At 50.9% G+C, this 25,304-nt stretch overlaps 6 protein-coding genes across 7 annotated transcripts; 3 read left to right on the top strand and 3 right to left on the bottom strand.

Annotated features, from left to right (window-relative positions):
- The first annotated feature begins 574 nt into the window (after window positions 1-574).
- LOC120959221 (uncharacterized) lies at window positions 575-4,290 on the top strand. 2 transcript variants are annotated; one of them, XM_049610665.1, is made up of 5 exons: window positions 575-1,100; window positions 1,203-1,475; window positions 3,288-3,687; window positions 3,758-4,037; window positions 4,107-4,290. In XM_049610665.1, the coding sequence occupies exons 2-5, from the start codon at window positions 1,469-1,471 to the stop codon at window positions 4,227-4,229; spliced, it is 810 nt and encodes a 269-aa protein (XP_049466622.1). In that variant the 5' UTR covers window positions 575-1,100; window positions 1,203-1,468; the 3' UTR covers window positions 4,230-4,290. The 2 variants fall into 2 exon arrangements, with proteins under 2 accessions (XP_049466622.1, XP_040238408.2); XM_040382474.2 differs by having other exon boundaries at window positions 575-1,475.
- A 52-nt stretch (window positions 4,291-4,342) lies between these two features.
- On the bottom strand, window positions 4,343-10,196 carry LOC120956798 (uncharacterized). The gene is made up of 3 exons (XM_040378535.2): window positions 6,515-10,196; window positions 6,244-6,447; window positions 4,343-6,173 (listed from the first exon to the last, which is right to left on the bottom strand). Exons 1-3 carry the CDS (start codon window positions 10,001-10,003, stop codon window positions 5,319-5,321), a joined length of 4,548 nt encoding a protein of 1,515 aa, XP_040234469.2. The 5' UTR covers window positions 10,004-10,196; the 3' UTR covers window positions 4,343-5,318.
- A 302-nt stretch (window positions 10,197-10,498) lies between these two features.
- On the top strand, window positions 10,499-13,743 carry LOC120956804 (group XIIA secretory phospholipase A2). Its single transcript, XM_040378549.2, has 3 exons — window positions 10,499-11,071; window positions 11,148-11,390; window positions 13,110-13,743. The coding sequence occupies exons 1-3, from the start codon at window positions 10,840-10,842 to the stop codon at window positions 13,352-13,354; spliced, it is 720 nt and encodes a 239-aa protein (XP_040234483.1). The 5' UTR covers window positions 10,499-10,839; the 3' UTR covers window positions 13,355-13,743.
- LOC120956802 (RNA-binding protein lark) lies at window positions 13,540-16,906 on the bottom strand. Its single transcript, XM_040378542.2, has 3 exons — window positions 16,744-16,906; window positions 15,278-16,269; window positions 13,540-14,831 (listed from the first exon to the last, which is right to left on the bottom strand). The coding sequence occupies exons 2-3, from the start codon at window positions 15,986-15,988 to the stop codon at window positions 14,502-14,504; spliced, it is 1,041 nt and encodes a 346-aa protein (XP_040234476.1). The 5' UTR covers window positions 15,989-16,269; window positions 16,744-16,906; the 3' UTR covers window positions 13,540-14,501.
- A 4,818-nt stretch (window positions 16,907-21,724) lies between these two features.
- On the top strand, window positions 21,725-22,582 carry LOC120956805 (uncharacterized). The gene is made up of 3 exons (XM_040378550.2): window positions 21,725-21,946; window positions 22,060-22,164; window positions 22,286-22,582. The coding sequence occupies exons 1-3, from the start codon at window positions 21,809-21,811 to the stop codon at window positions 22,379-22,381; spliced, it is 339 nt and encodes a 112-aa protein (XP_040234484.1). The 5' UTR covers window positions 21,725-21,808; the 3' UTR covers window positions 22,382-22,582.
- LOC120956799 (uncharacterized) lies at window positions 22,444-25,132 on the bottom strand. The gene is made up of 6 exons (XM_040378536.2): window positions 24,664-25,132; window positions 24,464-24,592; window positions 24,264-24,394; window positions 24,048-24,197; window positions 23,887-23,989; window positions 22,444-23,809 (listed from the first exon to the last, which is right to left on the bottom strand). The coding sequence occupies exons 1-6, from the start codon at window positions 24,979-24,981 to the stop codon at window positions 22,583-22,585; spliced, it is 2,058 nt and encodes a 685-aa protein (XP_040234470.2). The 5' UTR covers window positions 24,982-25,132; the 3' UTR covers window positions 22,444-22,582.
- Window positions 25,133-25,304: the final 172 nt, after the last annotated feature.

Below are 25,304 nucleotides of genomic sequence, written 5' to 3'. Positions count from 1 at the left end.
TCCGATGCAATGTGCTTGTGATCAGATATTTTATTTCGTTGTGTTTTTTGGCTGTTACTTTGCTCGTGCACTTCGTATACAGGCCTTTGTTTCGAAGGCCGGACGACTCCGGACGACTCCGACTCCGGACGACTCCGACTCCAGTCAATTCCGGACGACTCAGACTCCGGATGACTCCAGATGACTCCGGACGACTCCGACTACGAACAACTCCAGACGACTCCGGACGATTCCGGAAGACTCCGGTCGAATCCAGCACACTCCGGGCGATTCCGACTGACTCCGGATAATGCTGGGCGAACCTAGCTTCGGTAGATGGTTCCGGAATTATCGGAGTCGAAATGGAGTCGACCCCGGATTTTTGCCAACTTTACCCATTACTAGAAGACACACTGAAATGTTATGTTTTCGACATCATGTGTGACATTTTATCACTTATCGTTTCCAATGTCACTAGATTTTAGAGCACGCTGCTTTCGACTAACTTGGCACAACAACAGTTGTCGGTCAAGGCCTATCTGTACCACTAATGGCTTTCAGTGACTTATTGATTACCTTTAGCAGGATAGTCACTCCTACAAATGGAGGTACGGTTCATTCGGGTCTTCAACCCATGACGGGAATGTTGTTAGGTCGTGCGAGTTGACGACTGTACCACGGGACCGGCGATTTCGAATAACACCGTTCGTTATTTTGATAAAATCAAGCGTTACCGCGTGTTTTGTTAAAATAAAAAAAAAACCCAAAAATATACTTGTTAAAGCACATCCAAACCGCGCATCGTCTGTGTATCGATTGGCGCGCAAACCAAGATCACCTGTTCCGAAGCAATCCAGGCAGGCCAATCCAGGCGACAAAACCACGAATAGAGTCCTCGCTGCGCGCGAGAGGCGGCGGCGGCGGTGGTCAGACGTAAAGCAAAACCGCAAAGGCAAAAAAGTAGGCGAAGGACACCAAAGGACACATTATTCTCCCTTAGCTGCGAAGACACTACTGCTTGCGCACTAAACAAACAATGGCCCGGGAACTATGGTGGGGAAGGACTGAAGGGAGACGGTTGCAACAATGTTTACTTTTCACACGCGACACCACCCGGTCCGGTACCTACCCCACCAATTCAACATATTTCCTTCCACGGATGGGCTTTTATGAGCTTTGCTAACGTATTGTTTCTTCCTTTTTTGTTGTTGCTACTTTTCCAGCCCTTGGTCACGCGGATCGAAGCAACAAAGGAAAAAACTGTTGCACGCCTCCCCGTCGTCGTCGGTTACTACTGCAAACCACGCAGAAAAGATTGTGATTTTTGCTTGACCGGACGGAATTGTGCGCGGAGTGCGAAGCGATGAATTTATTGGCCCCTTGGGCTGCTGCTGGTGAGACTGCTGGTGTTGGTGAAAGTGTACAGTTGTAGAGTTCAAAATCCAGTCCAGTCCCTCAGCGCCACCAATTAAACGATTGGCAAAGTGATATGGAAGGTAAAGCAAAACCACAAATTAGCATAGTTTGTTTTCCTCCTCTCACTGGAAAAAGACCCCACAGACAACAAAGAAAAGTGTCCTCTTTAGGGACGAGCAAGTTAACAAACGGGTATAGAATATCCTCATTATCATCGTGAATCGTCATAAAGTTCTAATGTCGCTGACTCATGCTCTCCACCACCGGGAGCAAAGCTTCATAACTTATTCGTCGCGGAAAAGCTAATTGGCGGAGTTCTAATTATCATAATCTGCCCTTTTTGTTGTTGGAGTGAAGTGAAAGGAAAAAGATTGGAAACTGGTGATTATTGCCTTGTGTCTAAGCTCGTTTTGTGTTCAGCCAGCTACTCACACAGCTGGAGCGCCAACCACAAATTGGATATATGGGGGTTGTTAACAAGCCGAAGGAATGGGACAAGGATCTAAAACGGTCGATGAAATCTTCACCCGCGTTCGACGAATATAAAACGGACGAGCAAAAAAACTCTTACCGCGCGAAAGTGTGAAGAAACCGAGCTGGGAGTTTTCATATTTTGCCTCCCCAGTGGGAGTCGTCTTCAAACGGTCGATTTCCTCCAACAAGTTCTCGCCAGCTATGAGTTTCCGATTGTCACGCGACGAGTCGTGTCGATAGTCTGGGGTTTGAGCTATTCCGTATCTCTTATTCCGAGCCACGGCGGCGCAGTTTCGGTATGAAGCTATAAATCTTCAGACATGAATGGTTTTGGAAATTGAAAATGTACCACAAGAGTACGACACACAACCGGCACAGAAATACACATGTTTTCGGGACTTACCTAATCGGGAAATGGGATTTATTGTTTATTATACAAATATGAATGTAAAATCTCCAATTGTTGAAATTTACTCTTGAAGATATGACTCTGCTAATTCTGGGTTTCACTGCAGAAAGGTCTTCAGAAGCATTGAGAGCCTACTTGGATCTTCGTTCGATTCACCCCGGAAGCATCTCATTAATCAACCGACTAGCTTCTTCTACGGACCCTTTTACCCTGCCTTGTTGCCTCCAAAAAACAAACACAATTTATGGGCCAATCAATTGTCCCACGGTTCGATTTCGGTTCGATTGACAGTGGGTGGATTCAAATTTTGATCCATGCTTTTCTTCGTCTTTACTTCCCAATACCCCTTTTCAAGAACCCCCCCGGGGGAAAAGGAATTTTCGTTTGATTGAGTTAAGGTCTTGGGGAAAATAAATCACACACCAATAAACCCCCGCACTCTCCCCCCTTCTCTCATTTCCCGATGTAATGGTTTTGTTTCTTTACCGCCTTACAATCTATGCAAACTTAACGGCATGTTTACTTTTGCGCCCCCACACCACGGGAAGGGAGTCACTGCCCCCCTGCTTATGCCGCCAAACGAAGACACGCTTTTCACCAACGTGACGGCGCACGTGGTCGTTGCTTTCGTTGCTTTTTGGTGGAAGTTCTGAAAGGGGTTTGAGTTATGTATCCTCCCCCTCTTCCGTTGGATAGAGTTTTCGGTGGCAAAGACTCTGCTGCTTTCTCCAAACTTTGCAGTCTGATTATGGAACTCGGTGAGACAACACTAGGAACATTCGGGGATTCACATAAAGTAGTGTAGATCTTCTGGAGATGATTGAAATGAACGAATTCTCACGTCTGCTTCTGCGGGAAGCGCGCAAGGAGTACCAGCTTATCCTCGGGCGTTGCAATGAGTTTGGTGCGAATCGTTCCAAAAGTGTGGTGCCTCAGTACTCTCCAAAATCATGCCAAGAACCTTCCGAATTGGCCCCTGTGGTTTAATCCGTTTCAGTATCTTCCTCAGGCTTCGAGTACGTCATCCAGCGCCCTCCCCAGGCAAGGATCTTCTTCGGTTCCGGCATCGAGCGGGAAACGGTACCCCTGCGAGGTCCGGCCCTGAGTTCGCTGATGCGCCGCCGTCAGCCGGAACTGCTGGGAGAGAATCTTGCACCGGGAGCGCACAACATCGGGTACGACCCGGGTACACCCGAGGACCATCCGGCACTGCGAAAGCCCATCAGCCGTAAAGGGTACGGGCCGCTCGTTGCCAACAGTGTGCGGTTTAACTTTGAGGAAGTGAGCAACAGCCCGGGCGTTGGGGATTACGAGCTAGTGAAGAAGCAGTCGAAACCAAAGCAGATGGCCAAACCGTTCGGGAGTGGAACGGACGAGCGTACTAAGGATCGTTCGCTTGCCTATCCTGGGTAAGTGGTAGATGAGTTCAGGCTTTTGTATCTATGGTAGACATTTCACTCTACTCTTTCTTCGGATTAGTGTTGGAACGTATCTCTTCAAAACGCGCAAAGACATCCGGAATCATTCGTTTGGTGGTACCATCAAAATTATGCCCGCCGCAAGGACGCTCTGCAAGACGGAAAACTTTGACCGATGTTTGCGGTGCGACGAGCGGCCAGAAGTCGATTACTGGAAGAATCTAAGAACGGAACGATCGCTTTGCCGGCGCTGTATGGTGCAGGAGCTTGAGGATGCACGGTCCTGCTCGAAGCACAAGTCGGAGCAGAAGAAACGGTTGGATGCACTGAACGAGTATAAGGTAAGGCGATTTTGGCAGGGATGTTCCTGGACTAGAGTTAAACGATCTTACTGTTTTTGTCTTCTACAGCGTGTTCGGCACTGTGCATACTATCACCGGCACGATAAGACCAGCGCAGCGATCCAATTCATCAGCAACAAGCAGTTGAAGCGAAAGTTCCGGTTAGAAAATTACCTTTCAATGTTTGAGTGAAGGGAAGAAGGCGGTAAGCTAATAAATTAAGGTAGAGCAACAGTATGATAAGCTTTTCTTACAGTTAACAAACACGCTTGTTCTTTCACCTGCCTAAAGCAAAACACGATTCGTAAACTAACACATTAATTGAAGCTTATTATTGATTAAAAGCTGGATACAATTCGTTGTCGAAAGATTGAACTCGTCATTCTGAAGGTGCTTAATTTCCGAGTCCGAACCAGAAGTACACGATTATTACGATATAGTGTAGTAGTGTGGTGTGTGTTTGTGTGCGCTTGTTTTCGAGATAAATATTAAAAGCTAACCACTAAAGAAGAGATGACATATAAAATCGGTAAATAACGATTAAAATGAAAATGCAAATTGCTTGTTGTACAAATCAATGGTGTGCTCTGTAGAGCGCACTCACGACTCCGGCTATTGTTAGTCCGATTCCGAATACGGCAAAATGGGAACCACTACTTCCGCCCGGAGTCGGAGTCGTCCGGGACGAAGACGTTCGAAGTTGTCCGCAGTCGTTTGGAGTCGTCCGGAGTTTTCTGGAGTCATCTAGAGTCGTCCGTAGTTTTCTGGAGTCATCCGGAGTCGTCCGGAGTCGTCTGGAGTCATTCGCAGTCGTCCAGAGTCGATCAGAGTCGACCGGTGTAATGTGCTTGTTATTAGGAATTTCATTTCTTTGTGTTTTTTTGTCTGCCGACCGACTCTGGACGCCTCCAGACGACTCCAGACGACTTCTGATGATTCCAGACGACTCCTGAGGACTTCATACGACATCTGATGACTTAGGATGACTCCGGACAACTACGAATTGATTCTGTACAATTACTGATTGATTCTGGACGACTCCGGACAACTCCGGATAACTCCGACTCCAGACGACACCAGACGACTCCGTACGACTCCGGACAACTTCATACGACTCGGGTCGACTCCAGACAACTCCGAACGACTCCGTATAATGCTCGACGAACCTATCTTGCGAAGTCGGTTCTGAAATTGTCGAATTAGGATCGGAGTCGACTCTAGATTTTTGCCAACTTTACCCATCACTAGTGCAAACTACATCGAGGGAGTCCTATCTCACCCTTAATTGTTAACATCCTTCTTCATCGGTTCGCCTTCGGGCGCTTCCCGACATTTGTTCATGCCGCCACAGTTCGCGTCGGAGATGGTTGTCCTTTGCAGGGCGGACGCGATCTGTCGCACCTTCACGTCGCCCGTCGGTGGCGGTGCTCCATTCGCTTCCTGCTGCTGCTTCGCCTCATCGTTCGGCAGCAGTGACGATCGGGAGGATGCATTCCCGTCACTCATATCGGCATCGGTCGCACCACCATCGTCCACCGCCAGCGGAGGCGTTTCGTCCGAGTTGGACGGATTGAGGAGATTCTTCATGATGGCCGGATTGATCAGCGTGTCGATGTCGTGCGTTTGGAGCAACTCCTCCAGCTGCAGCTGCCGGTTCGAGCAGCCGGTTAGGCTACGTTCGGGACGCTCGCTTACACTCCGATCCGTAGCGCACATCGAGTAGGACGAGGTGTTAGTCGTTAGCGTTAGCGCACCGTTCGGATACTGGCTGTTGCGCTTCTGGTTCGACATATCCCCGAACTGATCGGCCCACAGTTCATCGTCCTCTTCCTCCTCCTCTGCCGCTTCCGTGTTGAGATCGCGCTCGAACTCATCGTCCGGATCGGCGTCCGCATCGCCATCGTCATCATCCTCGTCATCGCCGGTCACGTCGAACAGTCGCGCCTTCAGCCGTTCGGTGATCTCTTCCAGCTCGGTAAACTTGCGCTTCAGGGCACGGCTGAGTGACGTGTTGCTGGCCGCCCCATCCAGCCCGACCCCACTGCAGTCCACGTCGATCGAGAGCGGTATCTGGAAGTTCATCTGCTCGTCGAGCGTTTTGTACACTTGCACGTTTTCCAGCGGTTGTACGTTCACCTAAAAGCAAAGGAGAGGATAATTTTATGTAGTCATTTCTTGTCACTGCCCTCTGGTCTCGCGATCGTACCTTAATCTGTCCGTTGCAGCGCCCGGAAAAGTCCATAATGTTGTACCAGCCGAGGATGTACGGCATGCCGGACAGCAGCACGCTCAGATCGATCGCACAGAACCCAATCACGGCGTCCTCCATCGGGGCGGGCAGCAGCCGACATTTGGGCGCATCACTCAGTGCCGCTTTGCGCCAAACTTTCAATATGAATCGTTTCTCGTCCTAAAAAATAGATTCAATAATTAATTCGAGCAGCACACTTCCCCGTGGAAGGAGAATAAACACTTACATTCATCATCAGATCAACCGGCAGCTGCACCTCGAACCGTTTCTGCCACCCGGGCGCACAGTTGCGCTCCAGCACGTGCGTCGTGTACACGATGCCCTCGTGCGATTTCACCGTGTTCGGCATGCCGGGCTTCAGATTGTAGCCCTCGAACGTGGCGTACGCGCTCGGCTCCAGCTCGAGCGTGTCGACGGGCACGTTGCGGTTCTTGTGCCGCTTCGCGTACTTCTTGCTGATGGTCAGCTTCGGCAGATTGACCGCCTGCTCGATCTCGATCGCGACGCGAAACACTTTACACTCATCGATCGGTGGCGCTGCACCGGTTTCAACGCTTGGCGACGCTTTACTCTCGGAGCAGGAGGAAGAGTTTTCAGTTGAGTCGGTTGGCTGGTCTTCCGAAGACATGGCTGTCGGAGGATGATCATCCTCCTGCTTCGTCACCGGAATCGTCGTAGCATCGTGAGGCTGTCCGCTGGCCGTCCCAGCACCCGCCGCCGGTGGCGTTTGATCGGCCCGCGGTGCACCACCGGAAGCAGCGCCGAGTAGCGAAGCCATACCGCCCAACCCACCCAGCCCCTCCAGGGCGGCAGCGGACGGTCGCTGTGAGAGTGCCTTCTGCAGATTGTCCAGCAGGTCGGCCGTTTTGCGCAGCTGAGGCCTATTAGCGTTCGAGTGCGGTGAGCCAACGTGCGTGCCGTCCATTGGCTGATCGGCTGCCGCGTTGCTGTGATCGTAGCTCGGCGCCGTGCTGCGCTCCGACGAAATGGGCAACCGTTGCGCAAGGTTTTCGATGAACGCGGACAGCATGTTCGCTACCTCGGACGTTTGCGGCTGCTTGGTGCCGCTGCTCATCGTCTGAATAGATTTGTGCTCCGGCCGCGGATAGATGCGGCGTGTCGGAGAGCTTACCGTCGTTGCCGCTGGCACTGTGACGCGTGGTGCATGCGCCAGGGAGCGTGGAACATCCGCCGACACGTGCTGTAGATTGCGCATCGCCTTAAAATGTTCAATCTGCTCCTCCGTCCCGATCGCCAGAATAGCCTGTATGTCACCGCACGGTTCACCCGCCAACGGTGACCCAATACCGCTCCAACCATCGATCGAAATGACCGGCAACTTGGCGTGCGACAAATGCTCGCTCAGCTGCGCATCACGGAACGCGATGTAGAACTGGTGCAGGGGAAGGCGCGTCAGGCCGAGCAGCTTTTCCGCCTCGCCTCGCGGCTTCTGCCACAGCTCCACCACCATGTGCTGGTTGCGGACGCGCTCGATAAACGCCCCGTCGGCGAGCACGGGGAACGTGCGCAGGTAGTTAAAGTTGCCACCCTCGGGGCACAGTTCCGACGTGAGCGTGGTCGTATCCTCCGTCCAGAAGGGATGGGACACGAGGAAGTAATCGCTCGTCGGTACCGACCGTAACTGACCAAGATGAAGCAAGCCATGGAGAAGTTTCGCCCGCTCGGCGGGGGCACTTGTTTCCGTTTCCATTGCGTTCGGGCCCGCTTGTTGACGATCCGGTGCGCCATTTCGATCGTTCTTTGACGCTTCGTTGGGCTGCTGTTGTTGCTTGCCAGCGGCGGAATGTGATTGTTGACCTTCCGAAGCGTTCGATGCTTGGCGTTGCTGCTCCGAGGGACATCCGGTGTGTCCGGTACACGTCCAGCTAGCGCTTGGAAACAGTCCATGAGAGCGAAGGTGGTGTGTTCCCCTAGCGGCCTGAAGCCCGCAAGAGCGTGGTCTGTTGTGAGCGTGTGAGCAATGCAGTGGCCGGCGGCTAGGTAGCGGTTCCGTTGCAGGACCATCCCACGAGTCTTCGCTCGAATCGCTCGAGTCACTTTCCAGCGTAACATTGTCTTCGTTGCCCGTTACAGCGTCGATCAGCTCCGATCCAAAGTGAAGCCCCCGTCGACCGAGCTGCATGCGGATCGTCAGCGTGCCGAGCAGAATGTCATCCGCGGCCAGCCGAACGGGGCAACGCTTGTGACAGCCCAACCGACCGTCCAACAGCTCGCGCAGCGTCACCGTAGCCGATCCGAGGTGGAACAGCCGCGCCTTGGCAATCGTGCTGCCCACGTTCAGATGCAGCCCAAACTCGAACGTTGCCCCCTCATCGCCACCCGCCCCAGGCAGCACAAGCCGGGTCGTTTTCGGCTGGTTGTCGAACGACACCTCCACCTCATCGAACGCCACCGGGCTGGAGATGAACTTGAGCAGCGTGGTGGTGGGATTGCGCGAAAACTTCAGCTTCACAATGAACCCGGTCGGGGCGGTCGGGGCATGCCACTGGTGCTTCGTTCGGTGCTGCAGCTCTTTCTGCCCCGCCCGGGTTAGCCGCAGCCCTTCGACCAGCACCCGTACGCAATCGACGGCCTGTAGGAGGCTGTGCTTGTTCCGATCCGGCGCTGCGTCGTATCGGGCCAACGCTTCCAGCATACTTTCCGCCGGCGAGATGGAACAGATTTCGCTCAGCGTTGACCGCTCGGAGGACGGCCGGGAGTGGTCATCCTCGTCGAACGGTTTGCCGGTAAGGTAGTCCAACACTTTGCGCCTCGAGTCGTGATCGAGCGTGGTGAACTTTTTCTTCGCTGCGGTCAGATAGTACGCTGTACCGGTCAGTGGGCGTTGCTTTGTTTCGTGTAGTGGCGCCGGCTTGCCTTCCACGGCCAGGGAGGCGTTTGCTGGTGCCGCCGCCGCCGCCAATGGGAAGCTTTTCATCGGTGGTTGCTCAACGCACAACATTTTTCGATTTTCTTTTCCTTTCTGTGATGCAGTGGGAACGAGCGCTTTGGGTGGGTTTGCTGTTTGCACTTGCTCCTTGGGGTCGAACTTGAGCGCAAATTCCAAGCACAGCTCGCCGAGCCGAAAGCCCCGCACGCTCAGTATCTCACCGGAAGCTTGTGCCTCAATGGGTTGTCCGCTGTCGGTGAAATTGATGATTTTCCCCGGCACCTCTACCTTTGCCGTACCGATGAGGGTTTCGGTGCGTCTCGAGTACAGCCGCAGTCGAATCGGTTCACAGCTTTTCAGGTAGCGACGGAAAAGCTCGCCGCTGGTGCGCACCTCGTACTGGACGCTGGCACAGTCCTTCCTTCCCTGTGCCCAGTGAAGCGTTCCGACCGGGGTGGATGCCTTCTGGCCCCACCAAACCAGCTGCAAATCGACCGCTACGTACACCTTCGTACCGTTCCACCGGATGCCAACGGTGGTGGCGGAACTGCCCGGTGCTGCCGGCGCCGCACGGGGAGATTCTAGGAAGTTGCCAAACCCGATCGTCAGCGTACCGCGAGCACGACCCTCCACATTGGGTGGCAGAGCGCCTCCGATGGATTTTCGCTCCCGAGCCCGATGCTGATGCTCCTCCTCGCCGCCGTGCGCTTCTCCGGCCGGGGGACGGTGCGCGGAGGTGGATGCTGGTGCCGCCGCCGTTCCTCCGTATCTTACCTTTGGATTGCGCACGCTTCCGGACGCCCCTTTCAAGCCAGCACCGTACATAGTCCACGCATTTGCATTTTCGGTAGCACAATTTGCCGCGGGACGGTTTTCAGCGTGGAAAAATGCGTATGAAATGCGGACCAACTTTTTGCTTTGTTTTTTCTCCGATGCCAAAATCGCGCAAAGAGCGGGAGGGAAAAAAAGAACGCACAACACTGGCTGTCACCTTGGGCACACACACACACAGATGAACAGTTTTTGAAATGGCAACTGTCAAACGGCGTCCCGGCGCGGGGCGGTTTATTTCGGTTTTTGTCGGCACAAAGTACTTTATGGTTAGAGAAATTGCGGGGAAATTTGATTGATTTTTACATCTAGAGCAATATTTATTATTTCAAATTAATTATTAAAGGTCATTTATAGAATTTACAGAAAAAAAACAGAATGAACCAAATGTTTGAATGAAATGACATATCGGCAACGGCGCAAGAATTCAACCGCGGCGTATATCCTCAAGCATCAACAAAACAAACAGCCCCTTTGTTCCCGGCTTTCTCCCTTCCATCCAGCACCTGTTTATTTGAAGCAGCTACCAAGCTAGATAAAATAAAAAAAAGCGGGCAGCTATAAATAAACACTGAATCCTGCTAAAATGCTTACTACTTCTGGTGAAAATTGCCGCATTACGAACGACAACCGCTAAGTACGGCCGTTGGCCACGTCAGTGATCTTGAAACGGAACGGAACACACCTGCGGCGGAAGGGAGAACGACCCACCGTTAACGACAAACGCAGAGACGCAAATCAGTCCCATTTTTCAGCCTAGACCGACAACGATACTGGAAGTTCTCCAACTACCTAAGAACGGAAGCAAAGCCCCCCCCCCCGGCCGGACAATGCAAATCCCCTACATGAAGGTGGCGATCTATTCGCTGACCTTCCTGACGTACGCCTACACCGGCTACGGTTCGAACATGATAGCGAACCTGCGGGATGCCATCATCGCGGCGGAAGCCGTATTCGGGGACGTGATGAAGAATGTGCTCCATGTGGCGAAAAAGTTCAAAGTCGTGCACGAAGTGTTTGATGCAGCGGTGGAGGAAAACTGTGTGTACAAATGTCCCGGCGGTAAGTGCTCTACGATTGCAGCTGATTTCCTGTCCTTACAACAGTCTTAGTATGTTACTTTCACTTTTTCTTGTAGACATAACACCCACGCGCAATAAATTCTACGTCCCCCAGTCGGACGGGTGCGGCTCGCTGGGGATGAAAATTAGCACGGAATATCTGCCGGCCGTCGAGATGGAGCAGTGCTGCAATGCGCACGATATCTGCTACGACACGTGCAACAGCGATAAGGAGCTGTGCGATTTGGATTTTAAGCGCTGCCTGTATCGGTACTGCGACGATTACGAGAAGAACGTGGTGGGCGATATCGTAGTGAAGGGTAAGACAGAATTCACAAGAATGCAGCTTTCAGCTCGCCTTTCTAAAATTGCTTACTTATTCGGCGCTGCAACCGCAAAGCCTCTTGGCCTGCCGCAGAAGTGTCCAAAATCGCTTACGGTTTCGCACCTTCGTCTACCAAATCGTTATGCCGGCCTTAATGGCGGACGCCTTCACGCCATCCTGCCACCTCAATTTGGGCATACCACGCCTCCTCTGTCCTTGTAGACGACCTAACATGACTTTACGGGTTGGGTCGTCCGTTTCCTTGCGTACAGCAGGAGCCTGACGAGCTTGATACGCTGCACGACTGTGAGGTCGCCGTACATCTCTTATAGCTCGTCATTATAACGGCACCTCCATTGTCCTTCCACACATACGGGGCCAATTGCATCCTTCTGAGCATCTTCCTCTCGAACGTGGTTAAGAGGATTTCGTCAGATTTGGAAAGTGTTCATGTCTCAGAGACTGTCACTTTATCTGATCCAGCCATCGAGTTCGCAGTGCTCCCCTGCGCCTTATGTCGAACTGGGGATCGCTCTCGAACACCTTCTTGATATGAGTACTGGAACTACATAAGTGCTATATAGTCCCAGCTTCGTCCGTCGCGACAGTATCTTTGATTTGAACTGATTTCTAAGGCCGTAGAATGACCGGTTGGCAGGGAGCATCCTTGTACGAAACTCAGCTACCATGATGCTGTCGTTGCTGACTTTTGACTCGAGATAGGTGAATTCTGGGATGAGTTCACCTATCTGTGCGTCACGCCTACGTAGGTTTGGATTTTTATTTTTTGGTAGGGCAGCTGATGTAGCCACCATCAGTTTGGACGTTGCCTCGTTTATCTGCAATGCGAGATTCTCTGCCGTCTGCTCGATCCCTTTAGTAGGCTTGAACTACATAGGATAGCTGTAGACCAATGATGTCTATATCATCAGCGTATGTCAGGATCTGGATTGACTTTTAGCCTTTTTTTTAGACTTTTTTTATTGACTCGATTCGCGGATGGCCCACTCTAGCGCTAAGTTGAATAGGAGATAGACAAGTCCGTCCCCCTGGCGCAGACCTCTGGTGGTAGCAAAAGGCCCTGAAAGTTTTCCATCCAACTTCACCTAGCAAGTGACGTTGGTCATATTCATTCTAACAAGCCTTATCAGTTTGGCAGAGATTCCAGAGTCATCCCGCTCATAGCGTCGTATAATTTTACCCTGGCTATGCCATCATATCATTGGACCGGTCTGGTGGTACAGTCGTCAACTCGTACGACTTAAACAACATGTACCCGTCTTGGGTTCAAGCTCCGAAAGGACCGGGCGCCGCTCCATACGTCCTGACAATCCTGCTATGTGTCTCACTGTATCAGTAAGTCACTGAAAGCCAAGTCCACTAGTTGGGTACAGAGGCAGGCAGGCAGGCCTTGGCCGACAACAGTTGTAGTGCAAAAAAAAAGAAGAAAAAGATGCTATCATATGCAGATTTGAAGTCAATGAAGTGACATGATACGTGTGTCGTGTCCGTATTCTATCATCTTCTCCAATATCTGCCGCATGGTGATTAGATATCAGTGGTTGATTTTCCGTTTGGGGATCCCCCCCGTGCATAACGTTAGGGACAAGACGAACCTGATGAATATCAAATGATGCCGAGATTCCAATCACAAGGCATCGATTCCGCTATCCCTTTTCTATCCTTTCTAAAATATCTATTCTAAATTCCGCAGGTTGTAAAGCGGCCGCCAAGATGCTGTTTACCGGCACGCTCACGCTCGGCTGCAAATCTTACCTAGACTCGCAGCAACGGTGCTGTTACTGTCCACCGGAGAAGACGGAAGGATCACCGCCATCACCACCACCGCCCAGACAGGAGCAGGGAAAGTATGCCGACTCGAAAGGGTCAAAGGATTACGGCAAGGACTCCCGGGACAAGGGAAAGGACAAGAATAAGTACGGCTGGAAGGAGCTGTGAAGGTGCAGCGCAGGAAGAACTACGGATGGAATAGAACATAATTTACTGTACTGTGATTAGAATAGTGAAGCTTTCGTATCTACACACTTCCCGTGTAGAGCAGACAGGCAGGCCATGGCTGGTTACCATCCTTCTTGGGGAAAAATAAAGACTTTTCAAAGACATTCGTTCGACATTTTCATTCCTTAAGGTATTTTAAAACATTTCGTTTTATTATATCTTTCAGTAGTAGCTTAAGAATAGTTATTACAAGTTATAGCTTTCAGTTGTAGCCCGTTTCTCTGCACTCTGTTCGTGATCTCTTTGCTCATCTTTCGGTCTCAGCACGAGACTGCTGACCTTGTAAATCCTCCGCAAGGACGTCAAGATTTCAATGTCAAAAGATCATATGAACATATAAAAAAAGGAATCATATCCCGCCCCTTGTTAATCCTCTCTCTCCCTCTCCATCTAGCGCGTTAAGAACTTTACAATATTTACGGCTGTACTGTAATGTAGCAACGGTTAAACATATAAAAGCGACAAAACAGAAAAAAAGTCCAAATGAGGATGAGTAACGCTGATAAAATAGTTCATACGAGCTACTGGGTGAAAATACTTCACTATGTGTAAATTAAAATGTGGATGAAGAAATGTTTTGCAGAGGAAATGCACTCTCGCCACGATTGCTGAGAATTTGTTATTCCTTTCTAGGACGTTTTCCCGGTAAACCCGGGCACTATAGCTGCAATAGTGTACCATCACCCCCTCTCTTTACAGATAACAACGGATAATTGTAATATGCCTTGTTTTCCTCTCTGTTCTTTTCGTTTTACAGTTTCTAAACAGCTGTAAGTACAACCTTGCAGCATCATTGCGTCCAACCAGAGCATGGTATAGGGGCCGCCACGTGTGGCACTGGCTCCACAATCAATCTTTACGTCCCCCTTTTCCATCCCTTTTGCAGTAGAGTGTGTGCAATACACAAACATTTGAGTGTGTTTTGTTGCAGTTGTTGCGCGATTTTACACGAATATCCCTCCCCCACTAAATTCCATCGGCTGTGAGCAACATTCGATTCCATGTCCATCGAATTTGTCAGAAATTCTCTCCCCTTTTTCCCACCACAATGGCGGCGGAGTGGTCCGCCGCCCTAATTCCATCCGTCTCAGTACGGTGCGTATCGATGGGTGGGCGACGGTCCGCGCAGCCCACGCCGATCGTCGAACGAGTCGCGGCTAAAGTCTTCGTATACGCCGAACCGGCTGATGCTGCTCGTACCGTTCCGGCTGGCCGGTGGTGGCGTCCGGCGGCTAAAGATCGCCTCGTAGCTGCTGCTGCTGGCCCGGCTGCTTTCCGTGACGCTGCGCCGCATCAGCGGCGGTATCGGTGGCATCGGTTCCCGCCTCATGGGGGGAAAATCACGTCCCCGGATGCCGTACCGGCGTTCGAACAGGTCGCGCGGATCCTCATACCGGTCGTAGTAGTCAAAGGTGTCCTATAGGAAGGCCGGAGGAGGTCGTTAGGACGAATTATTAAGCATCGAGATAGCGCCAAAAGGTAAGCAGACACGTGTGGAGTTTTTTTTTTTTGGTGGAAGCGAGAACATGGGACATGAGGAAAGGCGAGAAATAGGGCTTGTTGAAAAGGGAACGCTTCGCACAGCACTACTATAGAGGAATTTTGTTTTTCGCCATAAGTGTGTTTGTGTTTGGTGTCATTTAAATGGCAGAAATGCAATCCAAATCGTGTCGTGCTATAGCAAAATGTTTCGCTTTTTTAAAAAAGGAAACTCTACTGGAAGATAGAAAGCAAAAAGGAACTAACGGAAACGTACGGAACGTGCGGAACTTGACAAAAAAGAAGGATAGCAGAAAGAGAGCAAGAGAGCGAGCAGGGGGGATGGCGGAGAGTGTGTGAGAGTGGTGAGCGTTCGATTTTTACCCGAAATCCGTCCATTATACGATCGCGAAGGAAGGGCGGCGGCGGCGGCGGCGGATACGGATCCCGCGCGTACATGCTGCGCTCGCGGAAGCCCCGCTCGGCCCAGATCAGGCGCGGGCACTCCTTCGACCAGTGGCCGGCCCGGCCGCACCGGTAGCACTGTTCCGGGTCGCCCATGCCCGGCTTCGGCCGGACCCGGCTGGTGGACACCTGCACCTTCATCGGCTGGCCGTCCACCATCATGCCGTTCAGCTCGCGGATCGCTTCGTTCACGTCGCCGGTCGGGTCGAGGTGCACGAAGCCGTAGTTGCGCACGATGTCGCACTCCACGACGGAGCCGAACTTCTGAAACAGCTCGCGGACCTGCGGCGCGCGCGTCTTGTCCGTCAGGTTGCCGACGAAGATCTTGGTCGTGTTGGCGTTCGGGGCCCGGCGGCTCCGGGCCGCCTCCACCTTGATCGGCTGCCCGCCGATCACGTACCCGTTCAGGTGCTGGATCGCTTCCCGCCCCTGGTCCTCGTTCTCCATGTGCACGAACCCGAAGTTCTTCACCACGTCGCACTCGACGACCGTGCCATACTTTTCGAACAGTGGCCGCAGCTCGGACGGTTGCGTCTTCTCGTCCACATTGCCGATGAAGAGCTTGAACGTACCGGGCGGCAGCTCCCGCCCGCTTTCGCTAGTCGAATCTATCTTGACCGCTTTGCTCATGCCCCGGGGCCGGGGCACGCGGAGGATGCAATGGATACGGGGGGGAGTTATACGCGTAATATGGTTTGCTCGCGGGCCTAACACGCGCGGTTAGAAGGACGGAACCGGCGGGGGGTCGTGGTAATAAAATAGTCGCGCGCTGTCCGATGCACTCGGAAACCGGAACCGGAACACGGATTTTCACGACGACGACGACGACGGCGACTTCTTCCGAGGGACGACGATTACGATCACTTCGACGGCTAATAACCCGGCGGCGGTAGACGGAAACTTGGAATAATCTTCAAGTATAGCAAGGATAATAATAAGAAACGAAGCGAAACAAGTTTCGATTAAGAGACTTTTTTGTGTGTGTGTTTCATTTGGCGACGAAATATTACAAGCAAGTTTGTGTGTGTGTGCGCGATTTCCAAATGCGACTTTCAGGGAAAGGAAGGTGTGTAGGCGGATGTGTATGTGTGTGCGTGTTGGTGTATAAAAGGGAAACTCGGTTGGGAGGTGTACATTACAAGAAATATTTAAAAAAAAGTTTAGCCAATACAAAAGAAATGTTATTTTGGTTTTCCTGCCAGACGGTTTCCGGGCACAAGACGGATTCCATCAACGTAGCCAACACGATCAAACATGGCCGAATGTGTGCGGGATGCATCGATGCGTTTCGCGATGCTTCCATCGGTAGAGGAACTTTTGATTTATTTTGCGGGATTTTTTACCCGTTTTTCCTACCCAGTGTTAGTGAAAATTGTACCACTTACCTTGCCGTACCAGCCGGGCGACAAATCGGAGGTACGTGAATGTAATTTACACGTGAAAAAGGGGCCCACAATTAAAAGCCCTTTTCCGAGATCGGCTTTTCACACGGAATTGCCTTTTTCACCACCACTGTTTGCGATTGGTTCGAGAACTGTCATTAGACTGACAGCCAGTGTGACCAGATTATTTTGGCGGTTTTCGCTGGGAGCACTAAAATTTTATCGATAATTTTTGGAAGGTTTTAACAATTGAAACACAGTTAGTGTTGTGGATAGACGTGCCGAGCCCTGGATTCGCCGTAGCAGTTGCGCTGCTGCTGGTCGACATCCAGGAATCGACACTGCGCTCACGCACACTAATACGCCGCACTTAGCGATGCGCGCTAAGTGTGTGCAGAGCGCACCTAACGCAGGAGTGTGTAACAGGCTATCGGTCGAGCAGGGCTCCCGGTAGGGCTCACGGTGCGGCTCGTGCGCGCGGCCCCAGACATCAATATATTATGCTTTGTATTATTTGATATGTGTAATAAAGGTGTAAATAGTTCAAACATAAAAGTGGCGACGAGGATGGGATCCTCTTGCGCAAGGAGGATCCTACAGAACCCGCGGCAGCCATCGCGTTTCGTCTGGCCTTTCTGCAGCGTCAGTGCAGCGGCCATCGCGATGGCACGGTTCCCTGTGCCTTTGGGATACCGCGGAACATCGGGCCGCCGCCACCGCAGACACCGTGGCCCCGGCTGCTGTCCCATCACTGGCGACCGCTGCATTGGGCAGCCGGCTACACACCACCCACTTATTAAGGGAGACGGCACATTCCGCCCCGGCTCGAGCCCTGCAGCACGTCATCGGCGAGGTCGCATTCCCGCCCCGGCTCGAGCCCTGCAGCACGTCATCGGCGAGGTCGCATTCCCGCCGCGGCTCGAGCCCCGCATCACCAACGGCGACACGTAAGTCGCCTCGGCTGCAACGCAGCAGCCTCGCATCATAGGCGACGTCACATTCCGCCTCAGCTGCAGCATAGCAGCCCTCATTGGCGTGGACACATTCCGCCTCACCTGCAGCAAGCCCAGCACGTCCAGCCAGAGATGCCATCGCTGTGGCCGGCCATTGCTGTCGCCGGTCATGGCCCTGCCGGTGCAAGGTTTCATCGCGGCACCACCCTCACCTCCCGGCAGGCGTAGCAGCGACGCTACAACCCGAGGACGCGAACGCGGCATCATCGCCGCCGCCCCGGGACAACAGCTCATCATCAACAGTCGCAACTCGCGGAACGCGAACGCGGCATCATCGCCGCCGCCCCGGGAACATGAGCGCAGCAGCATCACGATTCCCACTACGTACCATCGGTCGAAGGGTGTCACCACGCTGGTATTCCGTTGTGGAATACCACCCGCGTCGGTTCGACCCTTCGGTTATTAAAAGGGGGAGATATTGTGGATAGACGTGCCGAGCCCTGGATTCGCCGTAGCAGTTGCGCTGCTGCTGGTCGACATCCAGGAATCGACACTGCGCTCACGCACACTAATACGCCGCACTTAGCGATGCGCGCTAAGTGTGTGCAGAGCGCACCTAACGCAGGAGTGTGTAACAGGCTACCGGTCGAGCAGGGCTCCCGGTAGGGCTCACGGTGCGGCTCGTGCGCGCGGCCCCAGACATCAATATATTATGCTTTGTATTATTTGATATGTGTAATAAAGGTGTAAATAGTTCAAACATAAAAGTTAGAAAGAATTGTTGACCGGGAGGTTTGGGGGGGGGGGGGGGGGAGGAGTTTATTCTGCAAAACGAAAGTTCCATAAGAAAATGCATCATGCATAAATTTCAAGGCGGTGGATTAGATTTGGTTCAGCGGCCACACGTATGCAGGTCCTTCTGAAGTGTCAATCTGAAAATTGTACCGGGCAATTTAAGTCAAAGAACGATTGAGACGTACATTTTCCATTAAGCCGTAACGAGTTCCTTTTCTCCATGCGCCATTTTAGGGCTCCATGCGGTCCGCTTAGAGCCGAGTCAGTACTCCATCAGATGCGATTTTATCGGTGCTATCGTGAACTATTTCGATTGACAATTTTGATTGAAATTGCGATTATTTGGATAAGGTATTTAATTAAATGATAAAAAAACGGATTGTTCCTACAATTCTTAAATAATTAAACTGACAGATCAAATCGGTTTTTTTATTCCGTTGTACGACGAAATCATACATCCTATTGTTATCTTTAAATTAATCATCGTTATCTGTTGTTGTATACGATAATATAGGTTGCCGACCCCTGGGGACGAAGTGGTGAGTGCCACTCGGGGCTCGATCGTAGGTACGTGGGTGCAAGGAGATGAGAGTTCGAGGCTCTCTCCTACGAACCGTGACGGAGTACGGACGTTGCTGGTACTACGAAGATATAGTAATTGTAATTGTACGGATAAGTAAGAAATAAAGAGTGAAAGTGTAAGCGATACAACAACTGGCGACGAGGATTATAAGAAACCACCCGTGCAATAGGCAGTGATCGTGCTATGAATAGCAACAGAGAAGCTAACCAGCAGACGAGCAACGGTGATGAGGAGCGGCCATCGCACAGCCGCCATCGCGGTGACACGGGAAGCGTCGATCCAACGGAATCTGGACCCAGCTGGATTCACGAGCTGTTTCGCCAACAGCACACGATGATGCTGGAGCAGCAACAGAATTTCATGAAGCAGCAGGAAAAGCTGATAGGCGAGATTTGGCAGACAGCGCAACTTAAGCAGCCCGTGAATGGGTCAGAGCAGCTTAGTGATGTGCTGGCGGGCCAGGTGAAAGATTTTCACTTCGATCCGGAGAGTACGACGTTCGCCGGATGGTTCTCGCGTTATGAGGATCTGTTCGAGAAGGATGCAAGTAAGCTAGAGGATGACGCGAAGGTGCGGCTGCTGCTGAGGAAGCTGGGGCAAGCAGAACATGAGCGGTACACGAGCTGTGTACTGCCGCGTAAGCCGAAAGATTTCAATTTTACGGAAACTGTAAGTACGTTAAAATCGCTGTTTGGCTCTCGTGAGTCAGAGGTCAGCAAGCGATTTAAGTGTTTGCAGTTACAAAAAAGTGGACTGGAGGATTACGTGACGTTCGGTTGCCGTGTTAATAAGAGTGTAGTGGAAGCAGAGCTCGCAGGGCTTACAGAGGAACAGTTGAAGTGTTTTCTGTTTGTGTGTGGGTTAAAGGACGACAGAAACGCTGATATCAGGTTGCGGTTGCTGAGTAGGATAGAGGATAGTGAAGTAACCACGCTAACGCAGTTAGTAGAGATGTGCCAAAAGATGGTAACACTGAAAAAAGACACTGAGATGATTGAGAGTGAGAGCAAAGAGGTAAACGTCGTGAATGACGGGAAGTTTGAGAGACCCAGTCCAAAGCGAGGGAGGGAGAGCCATGAGGAAAGACAGGAAGGATATTCTAATAGAGCAGCACCGAAGTGTTGGCTTTGTGGTGAGGAGCATTATGCCCGAAAGTGCCATTATAAAAGTTACCGATGTAACGAATGTAGCAGATATGGTCACAAGGAAGGATTCTGCAACTCTGCAGAGCGCTATAGGAAATCCAGGATGCAATATGAAGAGGATAATTATAATGTTTATAATTGAAACAGTGTATATGGTAAACGGTAAAGGCAAAGGTCACGTGAATGTGATATTAAATGGCGAGCCTGTGAGGAAGATGGTGGATACTGCTGCTGATATTCGATAATATCATCAATGAAGGAAAATATTTACCATACGAAAAAAAACAGAAGAAGAAGTAGAGAAGGCTTCGGTTAGCCAATTGTACAATTTTTACAGCAAAAAAAAAGTGATGTAATTAGATAAATTTGATGAAATAGTTCATGGTGCGGGTCACCCAGGAGATATTAATTGTTATATCGTGAATGTGTGTGTATAAATCAACAATGAATAGGGAACAAAACGCGAGTCGTTCAATGTAAGGTGGAATGAGCCAAGCCGCCGGTATTAGTGGGGGAGATGTTGTATACGATAATATAGGTTGCCGACCCCTGGGGACGAAGTGGTGAGTGCCACTCGGGGCTCGATCGTAGGTACGTGGGTGCAAGGAGATGAGAGTTCGAGGCTCTCTCCTACGAACCGTGACGGAGTACGGACGTTGCTGGTACTACGAAGATATAGTAATTGTAATTGTACGGATAAGTAAGAAATAAAGAGTGAAAGTGTAAGCGATACAACATCTGTCAAGTCCTATATACAATTTTAACAGCACGTTCAATTTAATCGCATCTGACGAAACCCAGTCACGGACCTTAGGTCACCGACGAACCAACATGGCACTTGCGTTACAAAAGTGTCCCACACGAAAGCACTGACATTTGCAATGGAGGCGATCACCACTGTCAAAATGAGCTCTGTTCGTGGTTACTTAGGAATGAAACAAGAATTCCAAAAACAAATTGCGATGGAAGTGTGAGGCAAGATTTTGTAAGAATAATTGGACAAATCATTTTATATGTTTCCAAATAACAACAAAAGAAGCGAGAAATGGATAAAAAAATGCGCGTTGGAATTTGGGGAGGAAAACATAACTCACCACCAGCAGTTTTTCGCTAGTGTCAAAGTAGTAAGCGAATCATTTTAGAGATGGCGTTAGTGTTTAAAGCATTTTCATTCGAAATAAAGATTCAAATTTTGAAGCTCATTTTGTTCAATCGGTATTTCTGGTCACTCTGTTGACAGCTGCCGGGTCGTGGTGAGTTGAGTGTCAAGTTGAGGTCGGAGCATATATTCACCACAAATGCAATTTTTGAAAATGTTTCCTTTTGTGAAATTGGCACATTTTGTAATTAAATCCATATAAAGGAGCAGTTTCAGATTAAAATCACTGAAATGCATTCATATGGAGTAAATAAGCAACACGTTGGGTTGATTTTTTAATCTTTTCTTCCCCCATTCTTCCTTGTACCGGGTTGTTCTGAAACCCCTGTAAACTGTCACCCACAGTCAGGCTCTCCCCCGTTCCAACGATTACGCCAGGAGGTGAAAGTCACCAAAGAGTTTAACAACACAAAACGCAGCCGCAGTTCGTTTTATGGGTTCATTGGTTAGCCGAAGCGTTCCAGCAAACATGAGCGGTCCCGTAGCGGAATTTGTGAAGAGCGCTATCGCGAAGGATAAGGTGGTTATCTTCTCCAAGACCTACTGCCCTTACTGTACCATGGCAAAGGAGGTAAGTTGAAGCTCGGAGTCGGCTGACTCTAAACACGGGGGAAAAGTCGTGATGCCTAACGGAATTGACGTGGCTTTGAGGTGTGATTTCCGATGTTTAATGTCCCTTCATAGCCCTTCAAGAAGCTGAACCAGGAGTATGCCTGCTACGAGCTGGACAAGCGCAACGATGGTGACGAGATTCAGTCCGTCCTCGGCGAGCTGACCGGTGCCCGCACGGTAAGTGGTCAACAATGACATCATTTGCACTGCTGATTATGGCCCGTCAGCCTTCATGAATCATGCCTTTATCTGATTTCAATGTCTCTCTCTCGCGTGTCTTCTCGTCTCCCAAAAACAGGTGCCGCGCGTGTTTATTGGCGGCAACTTTGTCGGTGGCGGTACCGACATCAAGAAGATGTACGACGACGGTCGGTTACAAAAAATGTTGGCCTAAAACCACCACTATCCGCTCGAAGCCGCTTTCTACTTCTCCATCCTTCCAGTCGTGTAAGCGTGTAAAGTGTAAAGACAAACCGCGTTTTATTAAGACTCTCTCTGTTGCAAAGGAATCGTTCTGTTCGTGGGGCCGAAGCACAATAAAACTAACTGATAGTTGGCTAGATAAGCGCAACCGCACTTGTCGTCACACCCTTGATTACGGTGCGTTCAGTATTTGCTGGATCTTTCCAATCGCCTGCACTGATAGCAAGTGGACGGTGTCGCAGAGAGCGATTGCGTACTGGCGGTTGCTTTCCGGAAACCGCAACAGCGCGCTAGCGGTGCGCTGAAGAATCGAGTCACGCGCCGCATCCGTCCCACCGTTATCGCCTTCATCGTCCTCTTCGTCCGCAAAGTCCCTGACGATGGCTAACCGTTCCAGATCGAGGGCGGCCAGCACGCGCTGACCGACGTACGGTTGCACGATCATGCGGTACTTGAGCAGGTTGCCCTCCAGATAGCGCCGCTGGCTGTGCATCACGTGTATCAGCGGGTAGGAATCGGACTGGATGCGCTGCAACACATCCAGCGCCGCCTCGGTCGTCACTTCCAGCGCACTAATGCTTGCCCGTTCCTCGTGCGACTGGCGTAACGTACGCTCGACCAGCGAGGTAACCGAGGTCACGGGGGTCGGTGGTCGGTTGCGGCACTTTTTCAGCGAGAAGCTTTCCGTCTCGTACTGTTCCACGATCGCTACCGGGCCCATCGACACGCGGGACTGATTGCGGACGCCGGGCCGGGTCAGAAAGGAGGGCAGCTTCGGGATGCTGCCCTGGCTCGAGAGGGAAGACCGCACCGTCTGCTCTTCCTGGTGGAGGGATTCGATCTTTTTAACCGCCACTTGCTCTATTAGTTCGCGCGCTTCCTGCACGGAGCGTTCCACGATCTCGTTCATCGCTTCACGCAGCTTACACACGACGTAAGCCGTTATGAGCTGATCCTGCGGCAAGGGATCGATCGGAATGTCGCGCAGATCGAGCACGAACTGGCTGGCGGTATCGATAATCTGGGTGCTGCTGGTCGTGGGACTGATGGCCGTGTGAATGGCGTATGCCGCATCGATTGCACGCTCGATGCGCTCCTGCTGCGCCATCGCGGCCGCCCTACCGGGCCCGCCGCCCGCCTTTGCTAGCACACTCTTCTTGCACTCCCGCTGGAGCGCTTGCACCAGTGCGGCTTTGCTGCGCCGTCGGTACTTGCTCGTTAGATTTCTCGCTTTGCGCCGCACCAGCTCTTCGGCCAGCTTTTTGTGCTTGCGCTCGTACATCTCCTTCCGGTCCTGCACTTTGTGCTGCATCTGCGTGAGGAAGGATTCCAAACACTGGCGGCTTTCGTGGCGCTCTTTCAGGTACGCTACGTAGTGCATGCGAAAGTGCTCGATTTGCTGAAAAAAGAGAGAGAGGCGCCCGTTTACAGTGGTGGAGTTGGCGGTTTGAACACCAGCGCACTAAGTGTACAAACCATTCGGGCTTTTATCTCCTGCCTTCTTCTTTGGTTGCTGAGGAGTCGTCTTTGGAGGGAGGTGTCTCGTTCCCGCAATCGTCGCTTGAGTATTAGGAGTTTTCTACAACAATTTAAGAGATTTAAGGGGAAAATTCTACTTAAAACTGATTTTAGCTAACCTTTTGCGAAGATCTAAAAGTTCGTAGTAACGATGCATGTTCTTCAAATCACGCTGGTGCCCGTCGGCGAGATTTTGTTGCTTTTTCAGCTCATTATTCCTCACAATATTTGTGATCTGCTGTTTGTACTTTTCAACTGTTTGCTTCCAGCTTTAGGGAAATGTATAAAAAGCGGTCTTGAATAAATTGGATACAAAATGGAAATGCTCTACCTACCCGTCCATTTTCTTGCTATAGATACCAGCGGCTCGATTACGTCTGATGAACAACTTTTCCGCAAAGTCTGGGACAGTTTCCATGTGCGTTTGTACCTTCGCGTTGTGGTCATCCATTGCCTTATCGCTTCCCTGCAAAAACGAGGTTATTTTTAGTTAAATAAGCTTAAAAAGCATCTGATTCCCCAAGCAAACATTTACCAGCTTTTGCAGAAGTCGCTTCAACTGCAATCGATAATGCTGGAAAAGAAAGCTTCGATATTGGTTGAGCTGCCTTAGCGTGCACATAACTCTCTCTTCATTGTTGATGAGCCCACGGCACTTCAAATTCTGAAAGAAATTAACGTAAAAAATAACTGAAAATTCGTTTATTGTCTAACAACTCCAACCATTTTTTTTACCTTTTTAAGCGCTTCCGTCCAGAATTCGCGCAAATGCTTATCGTGCAGCTCAAGATAGCTCCGGCGAACCACCCGAAGCTCCGGATCCTGCAGATCAAACCCATGCTCGGGTGGAAATTCCCACACCGGTTGCCCTAGTGCTCCTCGGGAAAGGTCCTTCGCGTGCACTGGGCAGCAACGGTCGGGCAGCTTCGCCGACGGCAGCAGATCGGCCCATTGTGGAACGATTTCACGCGGCAGTGCATCCGGATGCTGTGGTACGAAAGGGGCCAATTTGGATATGGTCGTCGGGCGACGAAGAGAAAGAAATTTGGACATGTTTGCCACGGTGCACTGTATCTCGTGCGCGCACACACACACTGTTCAATGATGGCTTCGATGGGAAGGAGTTACGAAAAGGATGCGATGGATTCGATGGTTGATTGATTGGAATTAGAGAAAAGTAGGAAGTTGTACAACGCCATGTGATTGCCTTTTGGCTGGTCACTCTATTTGAATTTAAAATTTTGCATAGTGGGATGCGTTTTTTTATAACGGTATTTTCCCCATTTCTGTTTTATTTTTTTATAATTTGAATCTTTTTTACCTGTGTTATTGACTTTTAGAAGTAAAAAGTAAAAAAGTGAAAAAAATGTCCACTT

Source organism: Anopheles coluzzii, chromosome 3, assembly GCF_943734685.1.
Source record: "Anopheles coluzzii chromosome 3, AcolN3, whole genome shotgun sequence".
NCBI lineage: Eukaryota > Metazoa > Arthropoda > Insecta > Diptera > Culicidae > Anopheles > Anopheles coluzzii.
The sequence above is the reverse complement of the archived record's forward strand: the minus strand, read 5'-3'. Positions and strand labels throughout refer to the sequence as shown.